The sequence below is a fragment of the Dendrobates tinctorius genome, unplaced genomic scaffold (genome assembly GCF_039654945.1).
Source record: "Dendrobates tinctorius isolate UK_male_01 unplaced genomic scaffold, ASM3965494v1 ptg000116l, whole genome shotgun sequence".
NCBI classification, from domain to species: domain Eukaryota; kingdom Metazoa; phylum Chordata; class Amphibia; order Anura; family Dendrobatidae; genus Dendrobates; species Dendrobates tinctorius.
Genome location: NW_027361784.1, coordinates 1,072,959 through 1,099,714, shown reverse-complemented (window position 1 = coordinate 1,099,714; position 26,756 = coordinate 1,072,959). Strand labels below are relative to the sequence as shown.

At 41.4% G+C, this 26,756-nt stretch overlaps 1 protein-coding gene across 1 annotated transcript in view; it reads left to right on the top strand.

Moving 5' to 3' along the window:
* NCALD (neurocalcin delta) overlaps window positions 1-26,460 on the top strand; it is a 94,977-nt gene extending 68,517 nt beyond the window's left edge. Inside the window, exons 2-4 of the mRNA XM_073590077.1 lie at window positions 3,049-3,445; window positions 8,233-8,338; window positions 22,017-26,460. Of these exons, the coding sequence (XP_073446178.1) occupies window positions 3,068-3,445; window positions 8,233-8,338; window positions 22,017-22,114 (582 nt within the window). The 5' untranslated portion in view covers window positions 3,049-3,067 and the 3' untranslated portion in view covers window positions 22,115-26,460. The remainder of the gene's footprint in view (window positions 1-3,048; window positions 3,446-8,232; window positions 8,339-22,016) is intronic.
* The last annotated feature ends 296 nt before the right edge of the window (window positions 26,461-26,756 follow it).

The following is a 26,756-nucleotide window of genomic DNA, read 5'->3' as shown; positions in this document are numbered from 1 at the left end:
TAAAGGGGTTGTCCGATACATATACTACCCTTTATAAATATCTATGTTGAAGCCTTAATCACTTTTGTAATTTGCTATATTGTAAAATTTCCTATCATTCTCCCTGTACAGCTAATCCCTATATCTGTCATTTTTTTGTTTACTTTCTGTGACATTTCGTTTTAGAAGAATCTGAAAGGGGACATCAAAAGAAAATGCTCCTGCAGTCACTTTTACCTTTATATCTCTCCCTCTGAAACAGCAGGTCATCGGGGGTTGACGATGTGGTCATTTACCACAGCTTTGTCACTGCTTTCCCCTGATGATGTCCTATTTCAGGGTGGGTGAGTGAAAAGTGACCACAGCTTCAGTAGCTTCTGCACTTAATCTTTGCCTGCCACCCACATCTTCAGAGGCGACTGCCACACTTCTGCCCATCATCAGACAGCGGTGATAGAAGCAGGGTGAGTGACAGCAGCGCAAACACAGAGCTTCTATCACCCCACCTTCAAATGAATTGTCATCAGGTGGGCGGTGCTATTGTCACTCACCTTTCTTCTATTACCACCCTCTGATGATGATTCATTTTAGGGTGGTGATTGAAGCTGTGGGGTGGCTTTGCCGACACTCACACTGCTTCTATCACCACCCCCTGATGGTGTCTCATTTCCAGGAAAGAGATGGCGGTGATAGAATCAGAAACTGTTGCAGCAGCAACCAAAGATGCACAGAAAAATTGTGGTGGTAGCCACTGGAGCTGCTGTCACTTCTTCATCACCACCTGAAACAGAACATTATCAGGGGATGGCAGTGACAAAGCTGTGGCAAGTGATCTCAGTGCTACCCCCTGATGACTTCGTGTGTCAGAAAAATGATGATATATTAAGCTACAACCATTTAATATGCCTAATGACACTTTTGTGCTGAGAAACATATTGCCTTGTTTGTGACCTTAAAACCAAAGTTTATTGTCCCCAAGTATAAAAATAATTTGCTCGTACGTCATTCAAGTGTCATTGACATTAAAAATATAGGCTATTTTCTTCGTAATGATCATCTGGAAAAGATAATGGCCCTGTCATACAGTATTTATGGTCTGAGACAAAAAAAAATTAGAATGTTTCCATTCTTTTTTCATTGCATCCACTGTACTTGGATAGATGATAAAAAGTATATTTATACAACCAGTTACAAAAGTTGATTCATATGTTAATATAGAGGAAACTCACCATATAGCTGGAGCTGTATACATAAAAACTATGATTGTAGATTTCTTTTCACTGCACATTAAATAATATAGCTCCTTCTACCTCTACCACAGCAGGAAGTCCAGCACAATCTGAAGCATAAATCACCTTACAATTAGTTGAGCGAGTTTGTTCGGGTTCCCTCTTATTTGGCAAGCTATAGCTCTTACCGAATAAGCTGCAGAGGGAACCCGGCTTCCTTGATCGTGCCAGCTGTTCAGCTGATCGCCGCCGCAGCTGCATGTGTCGCGGTTGTGTCACAGCACATGCATGTAAAGCCCAACAAACGGGTTCTCCATGCATGTGCTGTCACTGTGACACAGCCGCGACACATGTAGCTTGCCAAATAAGAGGGATCCCGAACAAATTTGCTCAACTCTACTTAAAATTAGTATTTGGTTATTCTCCTAATTTAGGGCAAGTTTACTGATATAACTATACAAGTAAAATTGTAATAAATTCTATATAAATATAACTAATTATAGGGTAATAAGTATTATTTCCTTTTAGACATGGACTAGACTATGCTATATACATTTTTGATAACAGAGATCTGGACATAGACCACAACTCAGACTCCATCCTACAATCCGCACCCCTGTTCTTGGGACACAGTACAATAGTTGTCATGGGTTTTCCACGACAGAGAGGAGCCAGAAGACCGAAGCGTCTGATTTCTCCTACGCCTGCACTGAATACAAGCACATCACCTTCTTATTAAACGGTGCAAGTTTCCTTTAGCAGTGCAGGGGTTAATCTGCTACAGTTGAGACCTCCTGGAAGCTTTCCTGCATTAAGGTTCTCAGCTGTGCACTGTTAGCCACTCCCATCTCCTATATAATCTGGGCCCTGGCTAGTACTCATTGTCAGATCAAGCTTATGCTGCATTGCTGGAGGTTGGTGGTGGTTATTATTGGAGAAGAGTTTGGTGGATTTATCTGTGACTGTCGCTAGGTTTTAAGTGTGTGATAATTCTCTTTCTTCTCCTACTTTGGTTTAACCCCATTCTCCACTCCCTGGTGTTCCTCTGTTGTCCGAGTGAGTATATTTGGTATTTTTAGTTATTCCTGTTCGTATTACCTTGTTAGTCTGGTTGGTGTATTATACAGTAGTACACTACTACTTCCCTCTTCCCAGCACGTGGCCCCGGCATCTTCACCATCAAAAGTAATCCGGGGAGCAGGGCGAGCTAGGACACCCCTAGCGTTAGGGACAGGGAAAGAGCCCCTGGTCCTGGGACATCCAACAACAGAGTCGTGACAATAGTATTTTACTCCTCAACTAATAGGTATAGTCTATTCTGAGTATGAAACAGGACGTTGTGACAGCAGAGTTTCCACCTATTAAATCTTGATATAATTCCTTATTTGCAACCTTCGATAGTTGGTTAGTGTTTTCGCAGGTTATGAGTTTGCATTCTTGGTTGTATCTACCAGGTTTATATGGTTATTCATTGACCCCTACATGAGATTTGCATGTTCAGCAGAAAAAGGAGGAATAAACAGTGTACAGTTATTGAGCTTTGCTCATATGTTCTCCATTCATTAGATGTTGCTTAGTTTGACATTATGTCGTCATTATGCAAAAAATAAAAGAGTGAGAAAGGTCTGGCAGCAGCCTAATCTTCTCCCCATTAAAATAGACATTCATGCTCGGCCATCTGCTATTTCACCAGACTTCTGCTTGATCATTTCATTGGAGGAGAGGACTTATATAAAAGAAAAAGCGAATAGAATGATACACAGCTTCACCGATCAACAAAAGATAATAATGCATTACATGTTATAAAATATTTACCACTGTTGTGTTTTTCTGTTTCTAGTTGAAAACTACACGCCATCATGGGGAAACAGAACAGCAAGCTGCGCCCTGAGGTCATGCAGGACTTACTAGAAAGCACAGACTTTACAGAACATGAAATCCAGGAGTGGTACAAAGGCTTCTTGAGAGACTGTCCAAGTGGACATTTAACAATGGAGGAGTTTAAGAAAATATATGGGAATTTCTTCCCTTATGGGGACGCTTCCAAATTTGCAGAACATGTATTCCGTACTTTTGATGCTAACGGTGATGGGACAATTGATTTTAGAGAATTTATCATAGCGTTGAGTGTGACGTCCAGAGGGAAACTGGAACAGAAGCTGAAGTGGGCGTTTAGTATGTACGACCTCGATGGAAATGGCTATATCAGCAAATCGGAAATGTTGGAAATCGTACAGGTACTTTATCCTGTTCCATTGTATCTGCTGAATTACTCTTACAAAAATATTTCCATTTAACTCACCAAAAATGAAAAACTTCTAGTGATTAAATAAAAGTGTAAACCCATCCGAAATGTCAGTATTAAAGGGGGTTTTAATGCATAATATACAAAGGTCTGGGTTCAATATTTGGATATGATCCCAGATACCTATTGATCTGCAGCAATTTGTCCAGGCTCAGCTTCTCATAGACTTCTACGAGCTTTATTGATTTCACTGGAGTTCATAAAAGTCAATGAATGTTACCCGATCATGCACAGGAACTGCTTTGTTAATGCTTATGCTCAGCTTCCCATAGACTTCTGTGGGCTTTTTTGACTTCACTGGTTTATAAAAGTCAATTAATGCTATCTTTACTGCTTATGTTCAACTTCTCATTGACTTCTATGGTTTTTATTAACTTCAGTGGATCTTATGGAAGTCAGAAATTCTACCGAGCTTACACAGTAACTGCTCATTGCTGCACATGAAATATGCCACGGGCGATGGAAGTATCCGGCATTGCTGGAGAAATGACAAGCCACGATGGAATATGGAATGTTGGGTTATTGTCAACGCGTTTCAGAGTCACTCCAACTCCTTCTTCAGGACAACCACAAATCAAAAAGATTGTTGGTTTATTATCAACATGTTTCAGAGTCACTCCAACTCCTTCTTCAGGACAACCACGAATAATAAACCAACATTAGTTTTCATCAACATGTTTCAGAGTCACTCCAACTCCTTCTTCAGCACAACCACGAATAATAAACCAACATTAGTTTTCATCAACATGTTTCAGAGTCACTCCAACTCCTTCTTCAGGACAACCACGAATAATAAACCAACATTAGTTTTCATCAACATGTTTCAGAGTCACTCCAACTCCTTCTTCAGGACAACCACGAATAATAAACCAACATTAGTTTTCATCAACATGTTTCAGAGTCACTCCAACTCCTTCTTCAGGACAACCACGAATAATAAACCAACATTAGTTTTCATCAACATGTTTCAAAGTCACTCCAACTCCTTCTTCAGGACAACCACGAATAATAAACCAACATTAGTTTTCATCAACATGTTTCAGAGTCACTCCAACTCCTTCTTCAGCACAACCACGAATAATAAACCAACATTAGTTTTCATCAACATGTTTCAGAGTCACTCCAACTCCTTCTTCAGGACAACCACGAATAATAAACCAACATTAGTTTTCATCAACATGTTTCAGAGTCACTCCAACTCCTTCTTCAGGACAACCACGAATAATAAACCAACATTAGTTTTCATCAACATGTTTCAAAGTCACTCCGGTTCCTTCTTCTGGACAACCACAAATGAAAAACAAATGTTGGTTTATTGTCAACACGTTTCAGAGACACTTCAACTACTTCTTCAGGACAACCACAAATGAAAAAGAATGTTGGTTTATTATCAACGCGTTTCAGAGTCACTCCAACTCCTTTTCATTTGTGGTTGTCCTGAAAAAGGAGTCAGAGTGACTCTGATATGTGTTGACAATAAACTAACATTCTTTTTCATTTGTGGTTGTCCTGAAGAAGTAGTTGAAGTGTCTCTGAAACGTGGCTTGTCATTTCTCCAGCAGCATAGGTTACTTCCATTGCCCGTGGCATATTTCATATTCAATTCTCTGGAAGCTGCAGCAGCTGCAATTTATTCAATTTTTGTGGTTGTGTCTTACATAACCCTATAAGGTGAACATAATTGTCTATTGATCAATCTTCATTAGTTTGATAAGACCCTCTTGCACTTTTGGATTTTTATCATTGCTGCATATGGTCAGCTTGTCTTAGACTTCTGTTGGCTCCATTAAAATGAGTCAATAGAAGTCTATATGAAGCTGATCATGAAACGTAACAAGCATGATTGGTAGCATCTGAAAACATCTATTGGCTCCATTGACTTCCTGAATTTTCCCACAGAATTATACGTTTTTCTTTATATCAGAAACGGCGCAATATATATATTTTTTATTTAGGTCACTGAGAAGCTATTATTTTTAAAAAGGAACTACAGGGTGGGCCATTTATATGGATACACCTAAAGAAAATGGGAATGGTCGGTGATATCAACTTCCTGTTTGTGTCATATTAGTATACAGTATGGGAGGGGGGAAACTTTTCAAGATGGGTGGTGACAATGACGGCCATTTTGAAGTCGGCCATTTTGAATCCAACTTTATTTTTTCCAATGGGAAGAGGGCCATGTGACACATCAAATTTATTGACAATTTCACAAGAAAAACAATGGTGTGCTTGGTTTTAACATAACTTTATTCTTTCATGAGTTATTTACAAGTTTATGACTATTTATAAAATGTGTTCAAAGTGATGCCCATTGTGTTGGATTGTCAATGCAACCCTCTTCTCCCACTTTTGACACACTGATAACAACACCACAGAAGCATTTGTTTTTTACATATTCATTGCCTCTTTATCTTTTGACTGTTCCCATGTAGGAACAGGATTTGTTTTCATGTAATAGACAAAGTATACGTGAACTGAAAAATAGTGAAAGCAATAAATGGATAATAGAAAAATATTAGAATGCTAGATTTTACATTTGCTCACTATAGTCCCAATGTTAATTTGCAGCTTTCCTTATGGACCAATGTTAATATTCCTTATGTTAATTAGTATTTGTATAAATATCACACTCATCATTCAGAGCCTGACAGTTATACAGAGACAATGCCACATACTTTCGCTTATTACAGTAAAGGTCTACTGCTGGTGGCGTTTATAGAGAGTTCCATATTCCCTATTTTTACAATGATTAGCATAATATAATAGGTCAGGTCACCTAGCTGAGAACAACATATGATACAGGTGGAGATGATGGGTTAGGGGATATATAGTTCTCAATTACTTTATTTAGTATTTTAGTATAAAAAACTTTCTAAAGTTTGTCAGGACTCATGAAGAAGGCTTATGAGTCCGGCTTTCTTTCACTACAAACTAATTGACAGCTTTTTATCCTTAAGTGATCATGTCAATAAAGATGTTAATCAACAGTGTGTGGGTGGAATAAGGCCGCAGTACTTTCAGGTTTTCTGTACTAGTGAGAAGTATTTATTTATTTTTATTTATTTTTACTCACTTATATAGCTCCATTAATTCCACAGCGCTTTACAGACATCATCATCACTGTTCCCATACTCACTCATTCTTTAGGAGTGGGTGGAATCATGGGCTTACTTTATGTATGGGTGGAGAAAGTACTGTAGGTCTCACATGCTTACCTTACAAGTAAGTGGAGAAAATAGGTCTCACATGCTTACTTTATAAGTTAGTGGAAAAAGTAGGTCTTACATGCTTACTTTATGGGTGGATGTAGAAAGTAGGACTCACAGTCTTAATTTATAAGTAGATAGAGGAAGTAGGACTCACAGGTTTAGTATACAGGAAAGTAGGATTTACTGGCTTACTTTACAAGAAGGTTGAGAAAGTAGGACTCACAGGTTTAGTATACAGGCAAGTAAGACTCACAGGCTTACTCTATGATGGGATGGAGAAAGTCAGACTCAGGGTTTCTGGTGAGACCTCTAGCATCATTTTAACTGTAGTGTATATGAAAATAATTAATGGCTTAGCTAAAATATTTTACATATTTTATCTATACCTACCAACTTTTTGGATGGTAAAAAATAGATACTTATATTGCAATTATCAATTTAAAATTAGGGACTTTAAAGGGACAAAGAGTGAGAGATTTCAGCTAAAAGTAGGAAATAGCAAAAAAACAAAAAAAAGAGACATTTGAGATATATAATAAATTTTGAGAAATATCTAAATGGTGTGGCTACTAGTGATGAGCGAACGTGGTCGGATAACGTCTTATCTGGGCGTGCTCGGGTGTTATCCGAGTATCTTCGGAAACCTCGTATATTGTGTTTGAGTCCCCGCGGCTGCATGATTGCAGTTGTTAGACAGACTGAACACATGTGGGGATTCCCTAACAAACAGGCAATCCCTGCATGTGTTCAGGCTGTCTAACAGCTGCAGATCATGCAGCCGCAGAGACACGGACATAATATACGAGCACGCCCAAGATACTCGGATAACACCTGAGCACGCCCGGATAAGACGTTATACGAGCACGTTCGCCCATTACTAGTGACTACCCATGTGAAACTCCGCCCACCCATTGTAATCTAAAACATTTACCAGAGTATCGGCTGCACAATCAATGGTCTCAGGTTAATAGTGTCCTGTGATCACAGCAGCATCTGCACTAATTCAGAAAATCAATTTCTCCTCCACTGTGTGAATGGAGGCAGTTGTAACATAAGCTAACAGGATTGTAGGCAGCGTGACCAGACTGCAGCTCCATTGTACCCGTAAAGATATTGATAAGAACCTCCTGTCAGTGAAAAAAGGAGAGGTGTGCTTTATACATATCTGAACTCATTTCACATTGGCATAGTATTTGAGGATCTAAGCGCAGTGATATATGGTTTTATGGAGGTATTTTTGTTCTGTATTTGAGCACATTTTTGCTCTACGTTCTGCAGTCTAGTACTAAGTAGTAGTATCTTGTAATGAATATTATCCTGTTATTTATTTTTTTCGATTGACTCCTTAATTACCCCCGAGTTTCACACAAATTAGTAGGTGAGACGGCAGATATCATTGATGAGATACACCAGTCCTCTATGTGGTGGCTCATGCCTCCTATCACAAAAGGGTCACCTACAACTGTATGACTACCTGGCACTGTGATGAATACAATCTATTTTACAGGCGATCTACAAGATGGTTTCATCAGTGATGAAAATGCCAGAGGACGAGTCTACACCTGAGAAAAGGACAGATAAAATCTTTCGGCAAATGGATACCAACCGAGATGGTATGTGACTCACGATTCAGGCAGAAGTAGTGATTGCTTAATAAAAAAACAAGAAATGACAAAAGAAAATTACAATATCGACTTTTTTTTTGCTTGTTTTCATTGAAACTGATTTTTGATAATAATAGTAATAATCTTTATTTTTATATAGCGCTAACATATTCCTCAGCGCTTTACAGTTTGCACACATCATCATCACTGTCCCCGATGGGGCTCACAATCTAAATTCCCTATTAGTATGTCTTTAGAATGTGGGAGGAAACCGGAGTACCCGGAGGAAACCCACGCAAACACGGGGAGAACATACAAACTCCTTGCAGATGTTGTCCTTGGTGGGATTCGAACCCAGGCTAACCACTGAGCCACCGTGCCACCCAGTGTTACGTCAGAAAAACCTAAAAGAAAAAAATTGTGGTATATTAAGAAGCATGGAACCATTGTATTTTCCACGGTTTACAGAAAGATAAATAACAAGTCCTGTCTTAAAGTACTAGGGATGGTGTGAATCGATTCACAGGACCTGGTCCAGCAACAGCATCATTGATCTGTGGCCACCAGACAGGAGCGCAGTGAACCTTCTCCTACCTATCAGCATCCTTGGCTACTCTTTTGATTAGCCGGCCTGGTACAATGCCATTGTTGTGGCGTGACGAATATGTGATGTGGATGCTGGCTAGTAGGAGGATCACAGGGCTTTCTTCAGGAGGTTTTTTGGACAGTATTAAACCAATAGTTTGGCTACTGGTGGGTGAATCGTCTGGCATTCGAGTTTGTCGGCCTTTCCAAATTTTTACAGAAGATTTGATTCTTTCCACACCCTAGAGCATAATGAATACAAGATGTAAAACCAAAAGAAACTAACACTCAGCTCATCTGTCCGGCCGCTCCACTGTTCTCTACCTACCATTCGGTCCTCTTCTTTCTGGCATCGTGTGTTACATCTCTGTCTTCTTCACTATGGGCCAAGACTTTCAGCCCAATCACTGACATTGTAAGGTTGTGGTGAACGTCTTGACATCACGCAGCTGAATTTTCTGGCCTATAGTGAATCGATGTGAATACTTTTCCGCCCAATGATGACAAAAGTATTCTCAGAGTGATACCTTTATTGGCTAACCAGAAAATAATATGTTTGCATTTCAAAGTATTCGAATTTGCATGGAAATGTGAATTTCAGGAAATTATACCCAAACTCAATCCTCAGCGGATCGATCCACTCATCTGTAGTTCTGGTATTGACATAAGCAAAGAATATCTGTTACAAATAAAATTACGATTTGATATTATTATTATTTATTTTTAGTGCACCATTGATTCCATGGTGCTGTCGATGTTAAAAAAATTTACACATAAAATATAAATTACAATCAGCAAAATAACAATGGCAGACGGGTACAGAGGGGAAAGGATTTACAATCTAGAGGATAATGAGGAAGGAGACAGTAGGTTGGGGATTTGCATTATCTCCGGTGGTGGTGAGGTGGCAGCGTGGTCAGTGCAGGCTGTATGCTTTTTTGAAGAGATGGGCTTTCAAGTTCCGTCTGAACATTTCGAATGTGATTAATAATTGGATGTGTTGGGGCACAGAATTCCAGAGAATGGGGGATGCTTGGGAGAAGTCTTGGAGGTGACTGGGTGAGCAACATACGAGTTTTTAGTAGAGAAGGAGGTCTTGGGAGGACCCAAGATTACATATTGGAAGATATCAGGAGATTAGTTTGGAGATATATAGAGGTGACACATTATGGTCGGCTTTGTAGGTCAATGTTGATGATTTGAACTGGATACATTGGGGAATTGGAAGCTATTGAGGAGATTTGTAAAGAGAAGCCGAGGAGTAGCAAGGAGAGAAGTGGATTAGTTGGGCAGCAGAGTTGAAGACGGACTGGAGATGTGCCAGAGTGTTAGCAGGGAGGTCCCAGAGGAAGATAGTGCATGCCCTTCTTATCTACTGATTTGACTACTGCAATAACATTTTAATAAATTAAGAGTTGAGGAAAGGACTCTAGAAATTTTGTTGAGTTGGAGGTGGCATGATGTGGTAAGAGCTTGGATGTGTGGTTTGAAGGATAGTGCCGAGTCGAGTGTTACTCCGAGGCAGCGGACTTCCGGTACAGTGGAAAGTGTGATGTTATTTATTGTGATAGATAGATCAGATAGCGGAGCTAGGTGAGATGGAGGAAAAAATTTTGAGTTTAGTTTTGTCCATGTTGAACTTTAGGAAGCGAGAGGACAAGAAGGAGGATATGGCTGATAGGCCCTCTGATATTCTGGACTGCCAAAAGGTGATGTCTGGGCCAGAGATGTAGACCTGAGTGTCCTCACTGTATAGGTGGTAATGGAAGCCATAGGACTTTTGTGTATTGTCCCAGGCCAAAGGTATAAATGAAGAAGAGTAGGGGTCTCAGGACAAAACCTTGAGGGACACTGACATAGAGCATGCAGGATGAGGAGATATATCACTCATTATAGTGACACCACTTTTTAAAGGTTCAATATTTCAAAAGTGACCAGGATGGTTACATCACGGGGTACGGTATTAAGAAAAGTGCTGTGAGCCTATTTATCCTACAAAAAGTATGGGTTCCTTGAATCTGATTTAGTGCTTGATCAACTATTAATGAGAGACATAGAGTGTGAATGTAGTAAGATGGGAATCAGTGGTAGAGGACACCCATTATAGTAACTGTATCATTATAGTAAAACTACTACCGTAAATTACCTCTAAATTCATTATCTATACTTGGGTTCTGGTACAAAATGTTTCTTGGTGAGTTTAGTGTGGTCCTTTTTTTAATGTTCTTTTTCTTTAGGGTGACTGCGGGCAGTTCAGTTGAATGTGTATTACCTTTGTGCTGTTAACCTTAATTATATAAAACTGTGTAATCCTTACTCAGAAAAGCCAGTGTCCCAGTTACCTTGGCTGATGCGTGCAATATCTGTTTCTAAGTAGCGATTTCAGCAGAGGCTTGATAAACCCACAGGTTTCACCATGTTCTAAATTATTCAGAGCTTGTCAGCATTCGAAAGGCTGAGGATCGTGGGCGCTTTGTATTGGGTCACGCAAGGTTGACAGTCCTAGTTCCAATTTGCAAAAATTCCCAAAGTAATCCTAGTACAGCTCTTTTCATAATCAAACGAAAGAAGGGACTCGAGAATAACACTCTCCTTATGGTGAAAGAGTGCAGAGCTCTTAACTATGTGTTTTATGTAAAAATGCTATGTTATAAAAAGTAAATAAGATTTATGGCATGCCCTTTAAAGGGGTTAGCCACAATTTTTTAGTTAATTGCATGTACCTTATTTGGGGCTAGCATTTTTTTTGCAACTGGGGTTCATTAAAAAATTTTCACTGTTTTGCTTTTACAGGCTCTTCATATTTCTGCACATTCAACTTTGATTTGGTCTGTGGTCGTAAATTAGCAGAGGAGCTCAGAAAAAAACAAACTCTCAGCCAGACTGTCAGAACGAGCTAACTGATGGATGCTCAGTCAACTCATTCTGCAAAAAGAAGTGCAGCAAACAGATGATAAAAGGAAAGCAGTGCAATTTTTTTAATGAGACCCAAGTTAAATAAAAATAGTCCCCAAAGGTGCTCAACCCCCCTCAAAGGAGAGCATCTGCAAGATACCTTAAAGGTTTAAATACAGGATCCCCCATTCACTGCTGACCCTGCTCCCCTTACCTTGACAACGACCTTTGCACAAGCTCATTAGATGCTCCAATACAAAAGATAGGGAGTGAGTCTTTTGCTGCAAATGTACATGGGAATTTCCTGAAAGAACAGGAAGCATTAGAGATCAGATATGGGAAAAACATTACCAAAATAAAAAAAATATTTAACACAAAAAACTGATGTAAACAATAGGTCATTTTCTGTTAACATATTCCCTTTAGGCAGAGGTTGCCCTGTTTGTTTTTTTATAGTAAATCTTTTTTTCTAATCTCGGACAGCTTTTTTAAATTAGAATTAGGAAAAGGGAGGAACTAAAAGCAGACATAGACTTTCTACTGTAAGTCCTTGCACTAAACAGTCTTGGAATTGTCTAAAGGGTTGATAGTTTTAAAGGGGTTCTCCAAGGATGTAATAAAATGGCCTCATCACATAATTCAAGCAGCAGTTTTTTCTAGTCATGTGTCAGGATGGGCCGAAATCTGAAGAAACACAGCTCTTGAGATCTTGTCTCAACTTACAGAGGAGTTGTATCGTAAGTACACATAACGATGCTGCCGGAGAAGTGTGTGACAGTAGAAGAAATACATTTTCTCCTCATCTGACTGAGCACAGAGGACTGAGGCTGGAGAAAAAAAAAATCCATGTCAGCTGAGAATATTTATTTCTTCTCCTGTCATAACCCTTCTCATGCAGCTCACCATATCTCCGGTGTGTTTATCATACACCTCCTCTGTCATTTAGACACAGGTCCCGGGAGCTGTGTTTTTTCAGACTGCATCCCATCCTAACTAGTGATGGGCGAGCACTAAAATGCTCGGGTGCTCGTTACTCGGGTCGAGCAAATTGGAATACTCGGGTACTCGGACAGAACAACGAGCCCAATGTAAGTCTATGGGAGACCCGAGCATTTTTTACACAATCCCCCCCGGGGTCCTTTCAAGGTCTAAAAACGTCTGAAAATGATGGAAACACTGCTCAAATGACACGGGGACATCATGGGGCTTGCCCCTGGAAGCATGCCTGACTCCTAGTTCACAGCTTTAAACAATGTTGTCAGAGTTTCATGCCATTTTTACCGGTGCACCCAAAACATACCAAAATGAAACCAAAACGGATTTTGCTGGGAAATATGTAAAGGTACATCCTTTCCAGGTTAATGACTAGTATATAAGGCAAAATAATTAACCCCAGCCCAAAATGTTCCTCCCCCACTTGGGCTATGTTCAGACGCAGCGTTTTTGAAGCGTTTTTCAACTTTAACATTGCTTTCAACCAATACAAATGCATTCACTGGGAAATGTCATTGTAACATTTACCAACCCTAGCTGGCCATGTGGTGTGTGACACATAAGCAGACACTTCTTGTTTCATGTATGAATGAGGGACTCAAAGTCACAGAGCCTATTTTTACCGGTGCATCAGGTGGCATTAATCTTCTGAAAGGGCCATTATTAAACAGTTATAGCCTATGCAGTGAGTGGATCGGCTGCCAAGAATTACGATGCACCCCAATACCCCTTTCACGAGATGTCCAGGAGGGCTTCCATAAAAAATGTTGCATTGAATGCGAGGCCTGCCCTGCTGCCAAGTCATATGCACCCCAATAAGCCTTTAAACCCACAAACTGGATGGGCACAGGAAAATCCCCTTCACATTATTCATCTTGGACTCCGATTCTGTTTTCTTATGCATTGACTGCAAGGCCTGCCCTGCTGCCAAGTCATCTGCACCCCAATATGCCTTTGAACCCAGGTACTGGATGGGCATAGGAAAATCCACTTCACATTATTCATTTTGTACTCCCATTCTGTTTTCTTATGCATTGATTGCAAGGCCTGCCCTGCTACCAAGTCATATGCATCCCAATAACCCCAATACCCCCTTGGAAAAAACATGGAGGAGGGTTGCTTAACAAAAAGTGTCCCATTAAAAAGGAGCCGGTCTCCTAAACTTTTAATGGCCATACACTAAGTGTATTGTGCTGACAAACATTTTACCCTGTGGGGTACTTCTCAACCTTTTCCATAACAAGTATTTAACGCCCAGCAAAAACCCCCACCCTTGTTAGGATTGGAACACTGGCTGTAGCAGCATGGAACACATTAACGCTGGTGATCTAGTGGCGGCGGATGATGAGACATGGAGGAAAGTCTGATTAAAAACTATGCCCAATTTAAAGGAGCGGGTCTCCTAGACATGTAATGCCCATACACTAAGTGTATTGGGCTGACAAACAATTTCCCCTGTGGGGTACATCTCCACCTTTTCCATAACAAGTATTTAACGCCCAGCAAAAACCCCCACCCTTGTTTGGAATTCGACACTGGCTGTAGCAGCACGGAACACGTTAACGCTGGTGATCTAGTGGCGCCGGATGATGAGACATGGAGGAAAGCCTGATTAAAACCTATGCCCAATTCAAAGGAGCAGGTCTCCTAGACATGTAATGCCCATACACTAAGTATATGACCTTGCAAACATTTCCCCCTGGGGGTAGATATCAACATAGTGTGTACATTTTTTTGTTGGAGCATCATAAACACCTTGCAAAACTGTAACTTGGTTTCCTACACAGTTGCTGCTGGAAAGGTGCATGTTTTTAGTAACAATATGGCGGACGAATTGTTGAATAAAGTGATCTGGAAAAGGGGCATGGTGATGACTGGAATGGGAAAGTACATGATTAATAACAGCAGTGGCTAGAGGAGGTATGAGATCCAGGATACAGCCATCAATGATTCGTCGTTTAGCCACCATCAATAACCAAAATTGGTTTTGTGCCCGTTTGAAGATCGGTGTAACAGATGTGCATGTGAGACTCTGCCTAAGAAATGCCCATCCAAAATATGTTGCCAAAGACGCACGTGTCTGTATAAAAGGCAAAGTGCAACATGTTCGTGAGATGCTGAATTAGAGAAAGCATATCAGTGTTGGAGAAAAACCAAACAAAACTAATAGATGCTCATGAAAAACTAAGTTTAAAGAGGAGTGCACTGTCCGTAACTTTAAACACACCCATGGCACAAGCGTCTTCATCTTCACCCATACATATTACCAATAATATCCTAATGTTCCAGTCTAAAATTAATTGTCCTAGTGTAACGACTGTTAAAGGAATGGCAATTCGGGGAATACCGAAAGACAGGTGTCAAGGTGAGGAGGTGGTGTGGAAGAGGGAGACAATGAATGTCCCCCTACCAATCTTGTTGTTTTTTAAAGACTCTGCCGATAACCCCAAAAAGGACATTTGCAACACCGGCCATGGCCGCATCAGCAGGGGTAGTAAAACTACCAGCCTTACCACCACAAGCATGATCTGGCACATGGCAGCAAAGCCCCCGACTTTGTTGGTTGAACACCAGGCTCCATGAACAGTGTCTGCTGGTGATATCACTGCTTCTTCCACTGTTGTGCATGCAAGCCAATCCCCTGTGCACAGTGCATGCGAAGATGCTTCCTGCCCTGCACCTGCCGTTGACCACAGTCAAATAGCACCATCATCAAGCACTTCCACGTCGTTGTCCCAGCACAGCCTTCATTTGTCCATGCCCCAGTCATTGGCCCGTAAGCGGAAAGACGCAGCCAACGGCCCACAGGCCACAGTACTAAATTCACAAATTTCTCATCTGCTTGCGCTCTAAATGTTGCATTTTAGGCTCGTGGGAGAAGGACGCTTTCCGCAACTTGATGGCGGTGACATTAACAAGGTACTCGGTCCCCACCCGCCACTATTTCTCTGGGTATGCCGTCACGACATTACACAAGCAAGCACGTGTCCAACAACATTTCCCAGGCCATCAACAATGCTGTTACAGGGAAAGTGCACCAAATACGGACCCGTGGACAAGTGCTTGTGGGCAGGGACGGTACATCTCGCTAACGGCACACTGAATTTGTGTAGAAGAAGTCATGACCCAGTCGGATATTGGGAGACCATGTCACAGATCTATGGAGGAGACAGGTTGTGCAAGGCTTTATATGTCATATTTAAGGTTTTGAACCGTAGCCTATGGGCAATTGGAAGGCAGTGAAGGGCATGGCCGAGAGGAGAGGCTGGGGAATAACGGAGGGACAGTTGGATTACTCTGGCAGCAGTAGATTTGAGTGGTGCAAGAGTGCTAGAGGGGAGGCTAGAGAGTATAAGGTTGCAATAGTCGAGGCGGGAGATTAACAGGGCGTGCACAAACATTTTTGAATTTTCTTTGAATGTGCAGATCCAGGAAATGTTTTTGAGTTGTAATGGGCAGGAGGAGGCAAGGTCTTGGATCTTAGCTTGAAAGAGAGGGCAGAGTCGAGTATCACCCCAAGGGCACGACCATGCGGGAATATTTGTCCCGGTGTGCCGTCCCAGCATTACACAGGCATGTGTCCCACAACATTACCCTCCACAATGCTGTTACTTGGAAAGTCCACCTAACCACAAACATGTGGACAAGTGCTTGTGGTCAGGAAAGGTACACATCCCTGAGGGCACAATGGGTTAACATAGTGGAAGCCGGGACCCACTCCGACCTTAGTATGGTGCACGTCCTCCCAAATCCCAAGTATTGTGGGCCCTACGTCAATCTGGGTTGCCCCCACAGTCTACAGCTCCTGCACCTCCTTCTCCTTCGCCTCCTCTTCAGCCTCCAACTACAAAAGGTAGCACATCAGTCAAAAGCTGGAAGCACTGCCAAATGAAAGCAGGAACAGGCTGTGCTGAAGTTAATATGCTTCTGTGACAAACCCCAAAATGCTAAAGAGTTGTGAACAGCTCTGAAAGAGCATGCAGATCAGTGGCTGAGATGTCTGAACCCACAGCCAGGCATGGTTGTGTGTGACAATTGCTGGATCCTGGTGGCTGCTCTGTGGCGAGGCGAGCTCACACACGTGCCATGCCTGGCTCATGTGCTTAACCAACTTGGTCAACGCTTTTTGAAAAGCGACACGGAGCTGGCAGATCTGCTCGGAAAAGTGTAACGCTACAGCTTCATCCGCCCTTGCCGTGATTCAGCAGCACTTGCAGCTTCTGGCTCAACGACTGGTGTGTGATGCCCCAGGCCTTGGAACTCTATACTGCAGATGTTGGAAAGGATTTGTGAGCAGAAGAGGGCAGTTGGTGAATAGTTTACCAGCATCAACAAGGTTGTCAGTATTCAGTTCTATCTTCACACATAACATGTGAGGAATGGACATGGATGTCTGACATATGTAACATCCTCCAAAACTTTGACGAATCCACAAAGAGGGTGTGCGTCAATGACACCATAATTAACGTCTCCATCCTGCTTATCTGTGTTCTAATTTGAAGATTGAGAGTTATTATAGAGCGAAAACATATTTACAGTTTTTAACATTTTCAAACAAAACAGTTCTAAGTAACTAAGATAACAATAATACAATAATTAAACCAAAATAAAACTACCCTGCTGGTGACAGCTTACAATCTACACTAAGTAACAACGATAACAATAATTAAACCCAAACAAAGCAATCCTGCTCATGACAACTTACAATCTAAAATGAGGTGAGGGAGATAAAAATTTCAGGGGTGTATTTACAAGAAGGTATTTACAATGATGTTTGTACAATGATATTACTGAGGATAATTCTAAGTGTTTGAGGCCTGAGGACAAGGAGGAGGAGGAGAGTCATCCTCTTGGTGAGGACACGGAAGTATTGACTGTTAGCAGTCTTGCACGCATGGCTGAGTTTATGTTACGCTGCCTTTCCCGTCACCCTCACGTTATCAAAATTTTGGGTGACGGACAATACTGATTGGTGACACTTCTAGACCCACGCTACAAGAAGAATGTTACATCTCTTATTCCAGAGGCAGACAGGTGTACTAAAATGTTGGAGGAACAGAGGGCCCTTCTTGCGGAATTATTAAAAAAATTCACATCTGAAAACGCTGGCAGCAGAGGTCAAAGTTTGTTGGCCAAGCAAGGAGTACAGGTGAGAGAGACACAACTCCAAGCCAGCAAAGGCAGTGGAACACTGACAAAGTTTGGGGAGAGTTTTCTCAGACCCTCCCATTGCCCTGACCCTGAGGCGCAGGGGACTCTCAGATGGAGTGCAAGTTTTTGAAAATGCTGAGGGAGTACCTTGCTGACCGTACCAACTTCCTCTGTCATTCTTCTGTTGCCTTCTAATTATTGGTTATCCACGCTGAACACGTGGCATGAACTGTCTCTCTCTGCTGCGCATGTGCGCTGTACTAACGGTCAAGGAGCGCACGGCACCTCGCTCTCTGGCAGCTACTGGGCAAACGGCACCTTGGTAAATGGCAGTACCGCTTTTAGTGGCGGGAGACAATGGGAACTGCCCTTTGCAGCACCACTTCTCTAAGGACGGAGCACGCTACTCAGCCTCCTATGCCCTGCTTGTCGATGCCAAAAATCTTTGATGTCTTGCCCGCTTTCTCTTAAGCTGGCCCCATGCCTCTAGGTCACTGTGTCTCTCTGCTGCATTTTGCCGTTGCATCGGCTCTTCAGGTGCATAGTGCACTGGCCCCTTGCTGCTCACACGGTCACAGCTTGGGACTCACTCCTGCTTTGCTTTTTTTTTTTACCTCAGCTTCCGGCCAGGTTCCCTGTCTAAACATGACCCCTCTTTCTGTGTAATGGGGCCTGTCCGTTACCCTATTCCTTCCACCGGGAAACAGGGGATGCAGCCTTGACAGTTCCGGAAACGGCGCAGCACAGGTACCTGCAGCCCGGTCATCTTGACTCCATACATATCTGGCAAATCAGTTCTTTAATGCAAGCAGCATAGAAAGCATGTAGTTCCAATTTTCTAGAGAAAATTGTACAGTACATCCAGAACAGTTTCAATTTGAAGGACTTTGTGACCCATATCATTCTACAAGATGACACTAGTCTCATACTTAAAATTTTTTGTGAAAAATAATTTCCCCACTGATAACTTGTGTATGTTTAGAATTTTGTTTTATATCATTTGTGTGATTAATTATTCATACCTATTTGGTTCACAATATATTCATCTTTTTCTTCAAGGCTTTGGAATATAATGTAAGAGTTAAAGCAACTTGTTGAAGTGTATTTTACCTCAAATGTGAAACTACTTGTCAATTGTCATCTTTACTATTTCTCCATTCCGTGTGCAGCTAACCACCTCAGTGATGTTATTGAGTTTCTTTGTCAAGAAAACAACAGCTACACCAATACCACATGCTTTTCCTATTAATTCATCATGCTGCTGAAGTAGAGGTGATATTAGGGACCTACATAACATCTGGGGACTGTAGTCAACATGACACTGTGCCAACACCCACTGGGGTATAGCTACCAAGTTGACATAGTTTGTGCACAGCTGAACAGAGTTGTCAGAAAGAAAAATCCTTCAATAACATGTTTGATAGATTGTCTAGTGGAAACACCAATATAGTATTATTATTATTTAGTTATTTATATAGCGCTATTAATTCCATGGTGTTGTACATGACAAGGGGTTACATACATAGTAATAGATATCGTTTACCCCCCAAACAATTATGACAGACTGTTACAGAGGGGAGAGGACCTTGTCCTTGCCGACTTTCATTCTGCAGGAGAGTGGGAAAAAGACAGAAGGTGGTGGGTGCAGCACCTCGGGTGGTGGAGAGGCGGCAGCTCGTGTGGTGGTGTAGTGACATCTCCGACCACCACGCTCTCCAATTGACATCTCTGAAAAAGCATCAGAAATGTCAAAATCTCTAGCTTCAGTTACATAAAATGCATGGGCTCCTTTAAAGTCATCATCCAATCAGTTCAGTATTAGTAGGTGAGGGCTTGTCAGAATCCTGCCCAGGAACACCAGGCTTCAGTAGTTGCGAGTCCTGTCCCTGTGATCTTCAAAGTTATCTTGCTATGGCTCTTCCAGGCATGATTTCATCAAGAAGATTTAGCCTTCGTAATACAGAGACAGAGTGCAATACAGAGTACAACACTGCCTAAGCGTTCACCCTCTGCTACTCAGACTTTCTATCTGCATAGTGACTGCCTCTAGGTTGAAGATGATGATGGTGGTAGTAGTTGGCGCATTTAACACAGTCATGAAGCTGTCATAACAACTTGAAACAGAAATCTTTTTACCGCCATACCCCACTGTAAAAAAATTATTATTTTTTTGGATAAAAAAGAGTGCTGGATATAACGAGAGTGACAGACTGCAAAAAAAAGGGAATTTAGGGCTAAAATGCCTCAATTTTTGGCACACGGATGTATGAGGTGTGTCAGAGATAGACCCCACTGTAAAATGTAGCCTGTTTTTTAAAATAATGCTACATAGTGCTGTATATAACTTGAGTACCAGACAGAAAAACACTGGAGTACCAGCCTAAAATCCACAAATTTTTATCACACGGATGTATGAGGCGTCTCACAGATATACCACACTGTAAAATATGTTTTTTTTTTTAGTTTGGTGGATGCAAAAGACTGCTGGATATAACGAGAGTGACAGACTGCCCAAAATATGAAGTTTAGGCCTAAATTACCTCAATTTTTGGCACATGGATGTCTAAGGCGTGTCACAGTTAGACCCCACTGTAGTGCTGTATATAAGTACTGTGACACCCAGGACAAGGAAAGAAAACCGCCGTAAACTTTGAGCACGAACAGATATGAGCAGCCATGGAGATACCACACCAAAAAATGGTGGCCTGTATTTTTTTTTTGCTTGGCTAAATACTACTGTATTTAAGTACAGTGACAGCCAGGACAAATAAAGAAAACCTCTGTAAACTGGCCAAACTTTGAGCTCGCATGGAGATACCACTACAACAAATGTGTGGGTTTTTTCATTTTTTTTTGGGGGGGGGGGTAAATACTGTTGCATATAAAAGTACAGTGACACCCAAGACAAAAAAAGAAAAGCACCGTAAACTGGCCAAACTTAGGGCACGCACGGATATGAGCTGGCATGGAGATACCACACCAAAAAATGTGTAGTCTGTATTCCAATTACACCTGGGGCTAGCTACTGTATATACGGCCAATATATCCTACAGGTAGCAGCAGCAGCACCAGAACACAGGAAGGAAATGAACCCTCTTGATGTATGCAATGATCTATATACCCACGTATAGTGCCTGCAGGCCTTGCACTGATGTGTATAGAGCGACATACACTACCCTGCCTACCTAACACTGGAACCTATAAACTCCGAATTAGTCCTTAGAAGGACTGTTGGTTTAGCTGGATTTGAGTAGTTTAGGATGGTAGACCCCACACTAACTAATAAATCCCCAATTCTGACCCTATCTCGACAGCAGCTCTCCCTACACTATCTCAATCCGGTGCTGAATGCGGCGAGCAGGGCGGCGTCCCGTCTCTTATACCCTTGATGATGCTGTGCGGCTAGCCAATCACTGCCCGACCACAAAAAAGATGGCTGTGGCGTTTCATTGCCTGGCAGACCATCCCTGTATCGTGATTGGGTCTGTAAAAGTCCGCCAAAAAAGCTGGATGGAGACCCGAGTTCCCGCCGCGTAATCGTGAAAATGCTCAATGCTCGCTGAGTACACCGAGTACCTTGATACTCAGGCGAGTAACAAGTAGTGGCGAGCACGTTCACGCATCACTAATCCTAACACACAACTATTATGGGCTGCCGTTTGATTTACGTGACAGAGGCCATTTTATTAAATTCTTATTGGACCCCTTTAAAACTAACAGCTGTTTAGACATTTCCAAAACTGTTTATCATATTTTAAAGTGTAACTGTTGTTCCAGGAGAACTTTAACTATAATGTGTGTCTGTATCTACCTCCTCCCTTCTTCTTGCTCCATAAAATGTTATGAGCACCAATTGACATCTCCTTTATCAGTAATGGGAAAAATCTGTCTTCACTGAACACAGATTTCACCCATGAACTGAGAGTGAAAGATTAATCCAGGCTGAGAAAGAAGCAGATATATCTGATACGATGTGCACTATTGATTTAGGAAACAAAAAAAATTAAAGTAATGGTTATTCTTTAGGTAAAAAGTATTAATGCCTTCTTATGCTTATTTACAGGGAAACTCTCACTGGAGGAGTTTATCAGAGGGGCAAAAAGCGATCCATCAATCGTCCGCCTACTTCAGTGCGACCCAAGCAGTGCCGGACAGTTCTGAACATTTTATTTTATGGTTTGTTTTTTTTTGGATAAAACCCCGTCAATTTTTACTTTTTGTTTTATTTTTGCCAAAATTAAATTTGTTGTGGTGTTGACACGTTATGGCCAAACATATCTACTTCCCTGTATGATATCTTTTCGTTTGGATGACAAAGAATGGTGAATGTTATCACTGTTGGGACACTTTCTGTACGTTTGCGCCTGGTATTCTTGCCATTTTACTATGTAAATGGATAACGGAGATTTCCGCCACAACCTATGGACTTTTTTTTTTTTTTTTCCTTGGAGCTCACAAACAAATATTAGAAGACTGTTTTTAAGATTTGGCCTTGCCTAAATCAGTAACTTCTTAATTGTTTAGCCAACGTTTGCAGATGGAAGAACGGTATGTGATATTTTCCATCAGTGGTCTCCAATTTGTGGCTTTCCCAAGGCTTATGGGGATGCTGGGAGCTGTAGTCTTGCAACCGCTGGAGAACTAGAGGTTGGAGATCAGTGATTTATGTGGATTACGTACGTACCTACATAAGTGAGGGCCGCCAGCATCGTTGAGTTTCTTCATCCTAAGCACAAAATGACCCATTCCCAGTAGAAGCAATCATAGTTAATCAATACTTTTTCACTAGGGACTTCCGACGTCATAGAGGCAAGAATAGTCATTACCTTGTGCCTAAGGGTCCATAGATCCTAGCTCATATATAAGGTCTAGTCTCATAAGTATTGTTTTCTTTTACATGGTTGCAAACAATCCGAGTAGATGAAAGGTTAATATCAGATCAGTACGTTATGCAATAACTGCAATAAAAAGGTGGAGGATGCAAACTTTGCACAGTTCGGCACAAACTTGTGGCACAAGAACGCTGCAACTTTGGGATGTGATGCATTAGTACATTGACTATTTTAATAGCACTCAGCTGCATTACTGATGCACTTCAATGGCAAGACTGGATGTGTGTTTTTGCCCAGTGTTGGAGTATAGCATGATGTTTCTTGTCATTTCATAATACAAATTGAATGATTCATCAACCACCTATTGGTTCATTTCTAGAAATTTTCCTTCCACAACAATGGACGCCTTGATGAGACCCAACTGAGAAAAGCTGTTTTGATCCCTTTCTCTAGGAAGGTACCTGTTGATCAGAAGATGTACTCAGTCAAATGATAGTTAAGCCCTAATACATGACTATTTGAACAGAGAAAACTAACGAGTAGCAATGACTAGCTCACGTCATGGTCTCCTTTTTGCTCCTATGCTTATAGGACTGATGCAGAAAAAGCAATCACATAGATTGCCAGACTAGAGGCTTGATGGATTTAAGACAGACTGACAATGATATTTCGGAACTAGAAATGCGCTCATGGCAGTTCTCACCTACTTCCTTAATTTCTCTTGGTGGGTTCTAAACAAGTCATTTCTTAAAATGAATGTGTCATCAAGTGTCACCTATATATAGATAACAAAAGATCACATTTGTCACACTAAATAATGATCACAGTTCACTTCCTCCCTCTCTGTACAATGACCTCTGCACAGATCACAGAGCATGACCATAGCACTCTCTCATCGAAGTCAATGAACATATCTAGTGTATTGTTTCCGATTGATCACGTGGCTGCTTTACAGCATTTCTTGGAATGCTGTGAACGAAGCTAAGGTGAGAAATTGAATATACCATAACTTGATTTCAATACCAAATGTTTCTGGAATTGCTTTTTAAAGGGACTTTCTATGATTAGAATAAAATTACAGCTCAGGCTCAATTTTCAAATCCTGGAAAAATCCTTTAAAGTGTTTCCCAACGTGCAAGTTGTCACTGATCTACAGGATTGGGCTCGTTGGGGTTCCGACCAATGGAAGTGGGCCTGAGAACAAGGCTCTGGAATGCATCGCTGAAAGGAATAAAGCAGAGGCTGTGTATGTGGGCTTTTGTCATTGACAATGGAACAAACAGGGACTGCCAAGTACAGTACTTTGTTATCTCCGGCAGCCCTATAGACAAAAAATAGTGGTGTTACGCATGCTTGGCCTCTGCTGCATTCCGACAGATATTTAGAACAACGTTTTTGGTGGTTGGACCATCACAATTCTTGAGAATGGGGTTTTGAAATGAAGGTAACTTGGAATTTTTGTGAATAACACTCAGCTAGCAATGTGGTCCACATAGACTTCAATTGTTCTTTTTTTTTTTTTTTTACAAAATCAGTTTATTGCTTGATATAAATTAATCAGGTACTATGCTTTCTACATAATGGATTTATGCATATTTGCCAACTTCTGGGCCTGCTCTTCAGGTAGGACAGTAGATACGTCCCTTGATTTTTTTCTTGCCTTAGCCACATTGCTTTCTCAGGTAAAGACACCTCCAACCCATTCCAAATTTTCAGCACAGAAGTAAGTTTCCAGAAGTAAGGGCCCCGTAACACATAACGATGTCCCAGCGATCCCACCAACGATCCGACATGGATGAGATCTCTGGGACATCGTTAGGTTGATCGCTGGTGAGCTGTCACATAGACAGCCCCTCCAGCGATCAGCACCAGCGAGCAAGCTGGTTTCTAATGTAAACATCAGGTATCCAGGAGCCGCGGCTCTTGGATACCCGATGTTTACCTTGGAAACCGGCGTACATGCTGGTTTCCAAGGTAAACATCGGGTATCTAAGAGCCGCGCGGCTCCTGGATACCCGATGTATACATTAGAAACCATCGTCCTGCGTCCCTGATCGCTGGTCTCTCGCTGCCACACACAGCGATGCTTGCTGGGAAGCAGGAGACCAGCGATCAAAAAATGGCCCAGGCCGATCAAGCACGATCAGCGATACCCGGCGGGGGGTCGCTGATCCCCGTCACACACAGCGATCTCGTTGGCGAGATCGCTGTGCCGTCACAAAATCAGCGAGATCGCTGTATGTGACGGGGCCTTAATGCTTGCTGGGAGAAATTTGAAGACTTTAAAGTTGCCCAGGAGATTGGCCAGCTCTTCCAAGAGTCCAGGGAGGCTTCCCTTTTCTTTTGGATCCTCCTTGGTGTTTCATGAGAGTTGGCAAGTATGGGCTCATGTGCTAGAACAAATCAACTTGTCAATATAGTCCATATGAAACTTTGATCATAAAGCCACCATGCATGGATTGAAGGGAGGGTGCTTGTTTATATGATTCCACGCAACAGGCACCAATCTATATGCACATATATAAGTTCAGAAATACCCTATCTGCCTGCAGCTATGAAGAAGAGAGGATTTGGAGACCAGTGGCATATCCATCTCTACCCCAATACATTGCACTATATTTATCAACACAACATGAGCATGAATATTATTTGGACACAAAACATAAGGTAGAAAAATGGAGAATAAAGTGTTTATACTTTGGAGATCTGAAAACGTAAGTGGTGCACGGACTTTACGAATATTTTTCATTTCATTTGCGGCGTGAATATAATGATAAATCTCTCCGATGTATATTGCACATGAGCATATTTAGTGCTCGGTCATATCAAGTAGATAAAAAGTATCAACCCTCGGTATTCTTTTCTACCAAATGGTAGCCGATTCGCCACTACGAGTTACCACACCGCTCCGAATGAGGTGCTTCACTAAGACAGTGCGGAGGGTCATGTTGCAATCCGTAGACTAACACGGTGATTCTTTGCTTTGCACGCCTCCTTCCATCACTCTGTTCAGTTTATTGTATTGTTCCATGAATTTACAATTAATCGGACGGTTGCCTCATATCATTGTGCTCCATCCCTTGTAGTACGGACCCGTAGTTCTTTCTAGTTCACCCTACTCCGAGTAGTGTTCCCCACTTTGTACACCCTGTAACTTTTATCGTATTTGAAAATTTTGTAAACGTCTTGTGAATTTGGATCAAATATTTACTTAAAAGCAACCCAATGATGGTTTTATGCTTTACCATATGGGATTCTAACAAGTGTGTAATTCATGTGAGCATGACTTATTGCGAAATCTTTTTTTCTACTATTAAGTATAAATAACAAGCTTTAAAAAAAAAAAAAGATGGTTATATAAAAGGACATAAAATCTACCTAATTCTTCCAGAGAAATATATGACTTCATCATTACCTTACCCGGACCTGAAAGACGACCTTTCCCTCACTTGTTACTTTTCCCGCTTATCATCGCAAGGATTCTCTAATGTCAAACGATTCAACTGCAGTTTCTAATGCATGACATATCATTTTCCAAACTGTGAATATTTTCTGGTATGCAAAAATAATGTGGTTTTGAAGTTTACATAAATGACATTACTTAACTGTTTTTTTTTTCTTAAGTAAAAAAAAAAATTAAATATTCATTTAAAAAAAATAAAGGAAGCAAATGTTTTTTTGCCTTTAATGGGGTATGAAGTGAACGAGGAATAAACAGCTATTCGTCAGTCTGCAATTCTTTTTGCAAGGTCTCATGCACATGGACATATAACAAGTTATACACAGTCATTATATGGCACAGAATTTTTCCAAAATGTCAATTATCACGAGTGCACCGCTGCTTGGCAAACAGGAAGTTGGAAGACAGTGCAGCAGTGCACTCCTAAATAAAAAAAAGTGCGACAACCCCTTTAAGTCATCCTACCCCAAGACTACTCTGGAACTTATTCAATATACTATAGAATATTTCC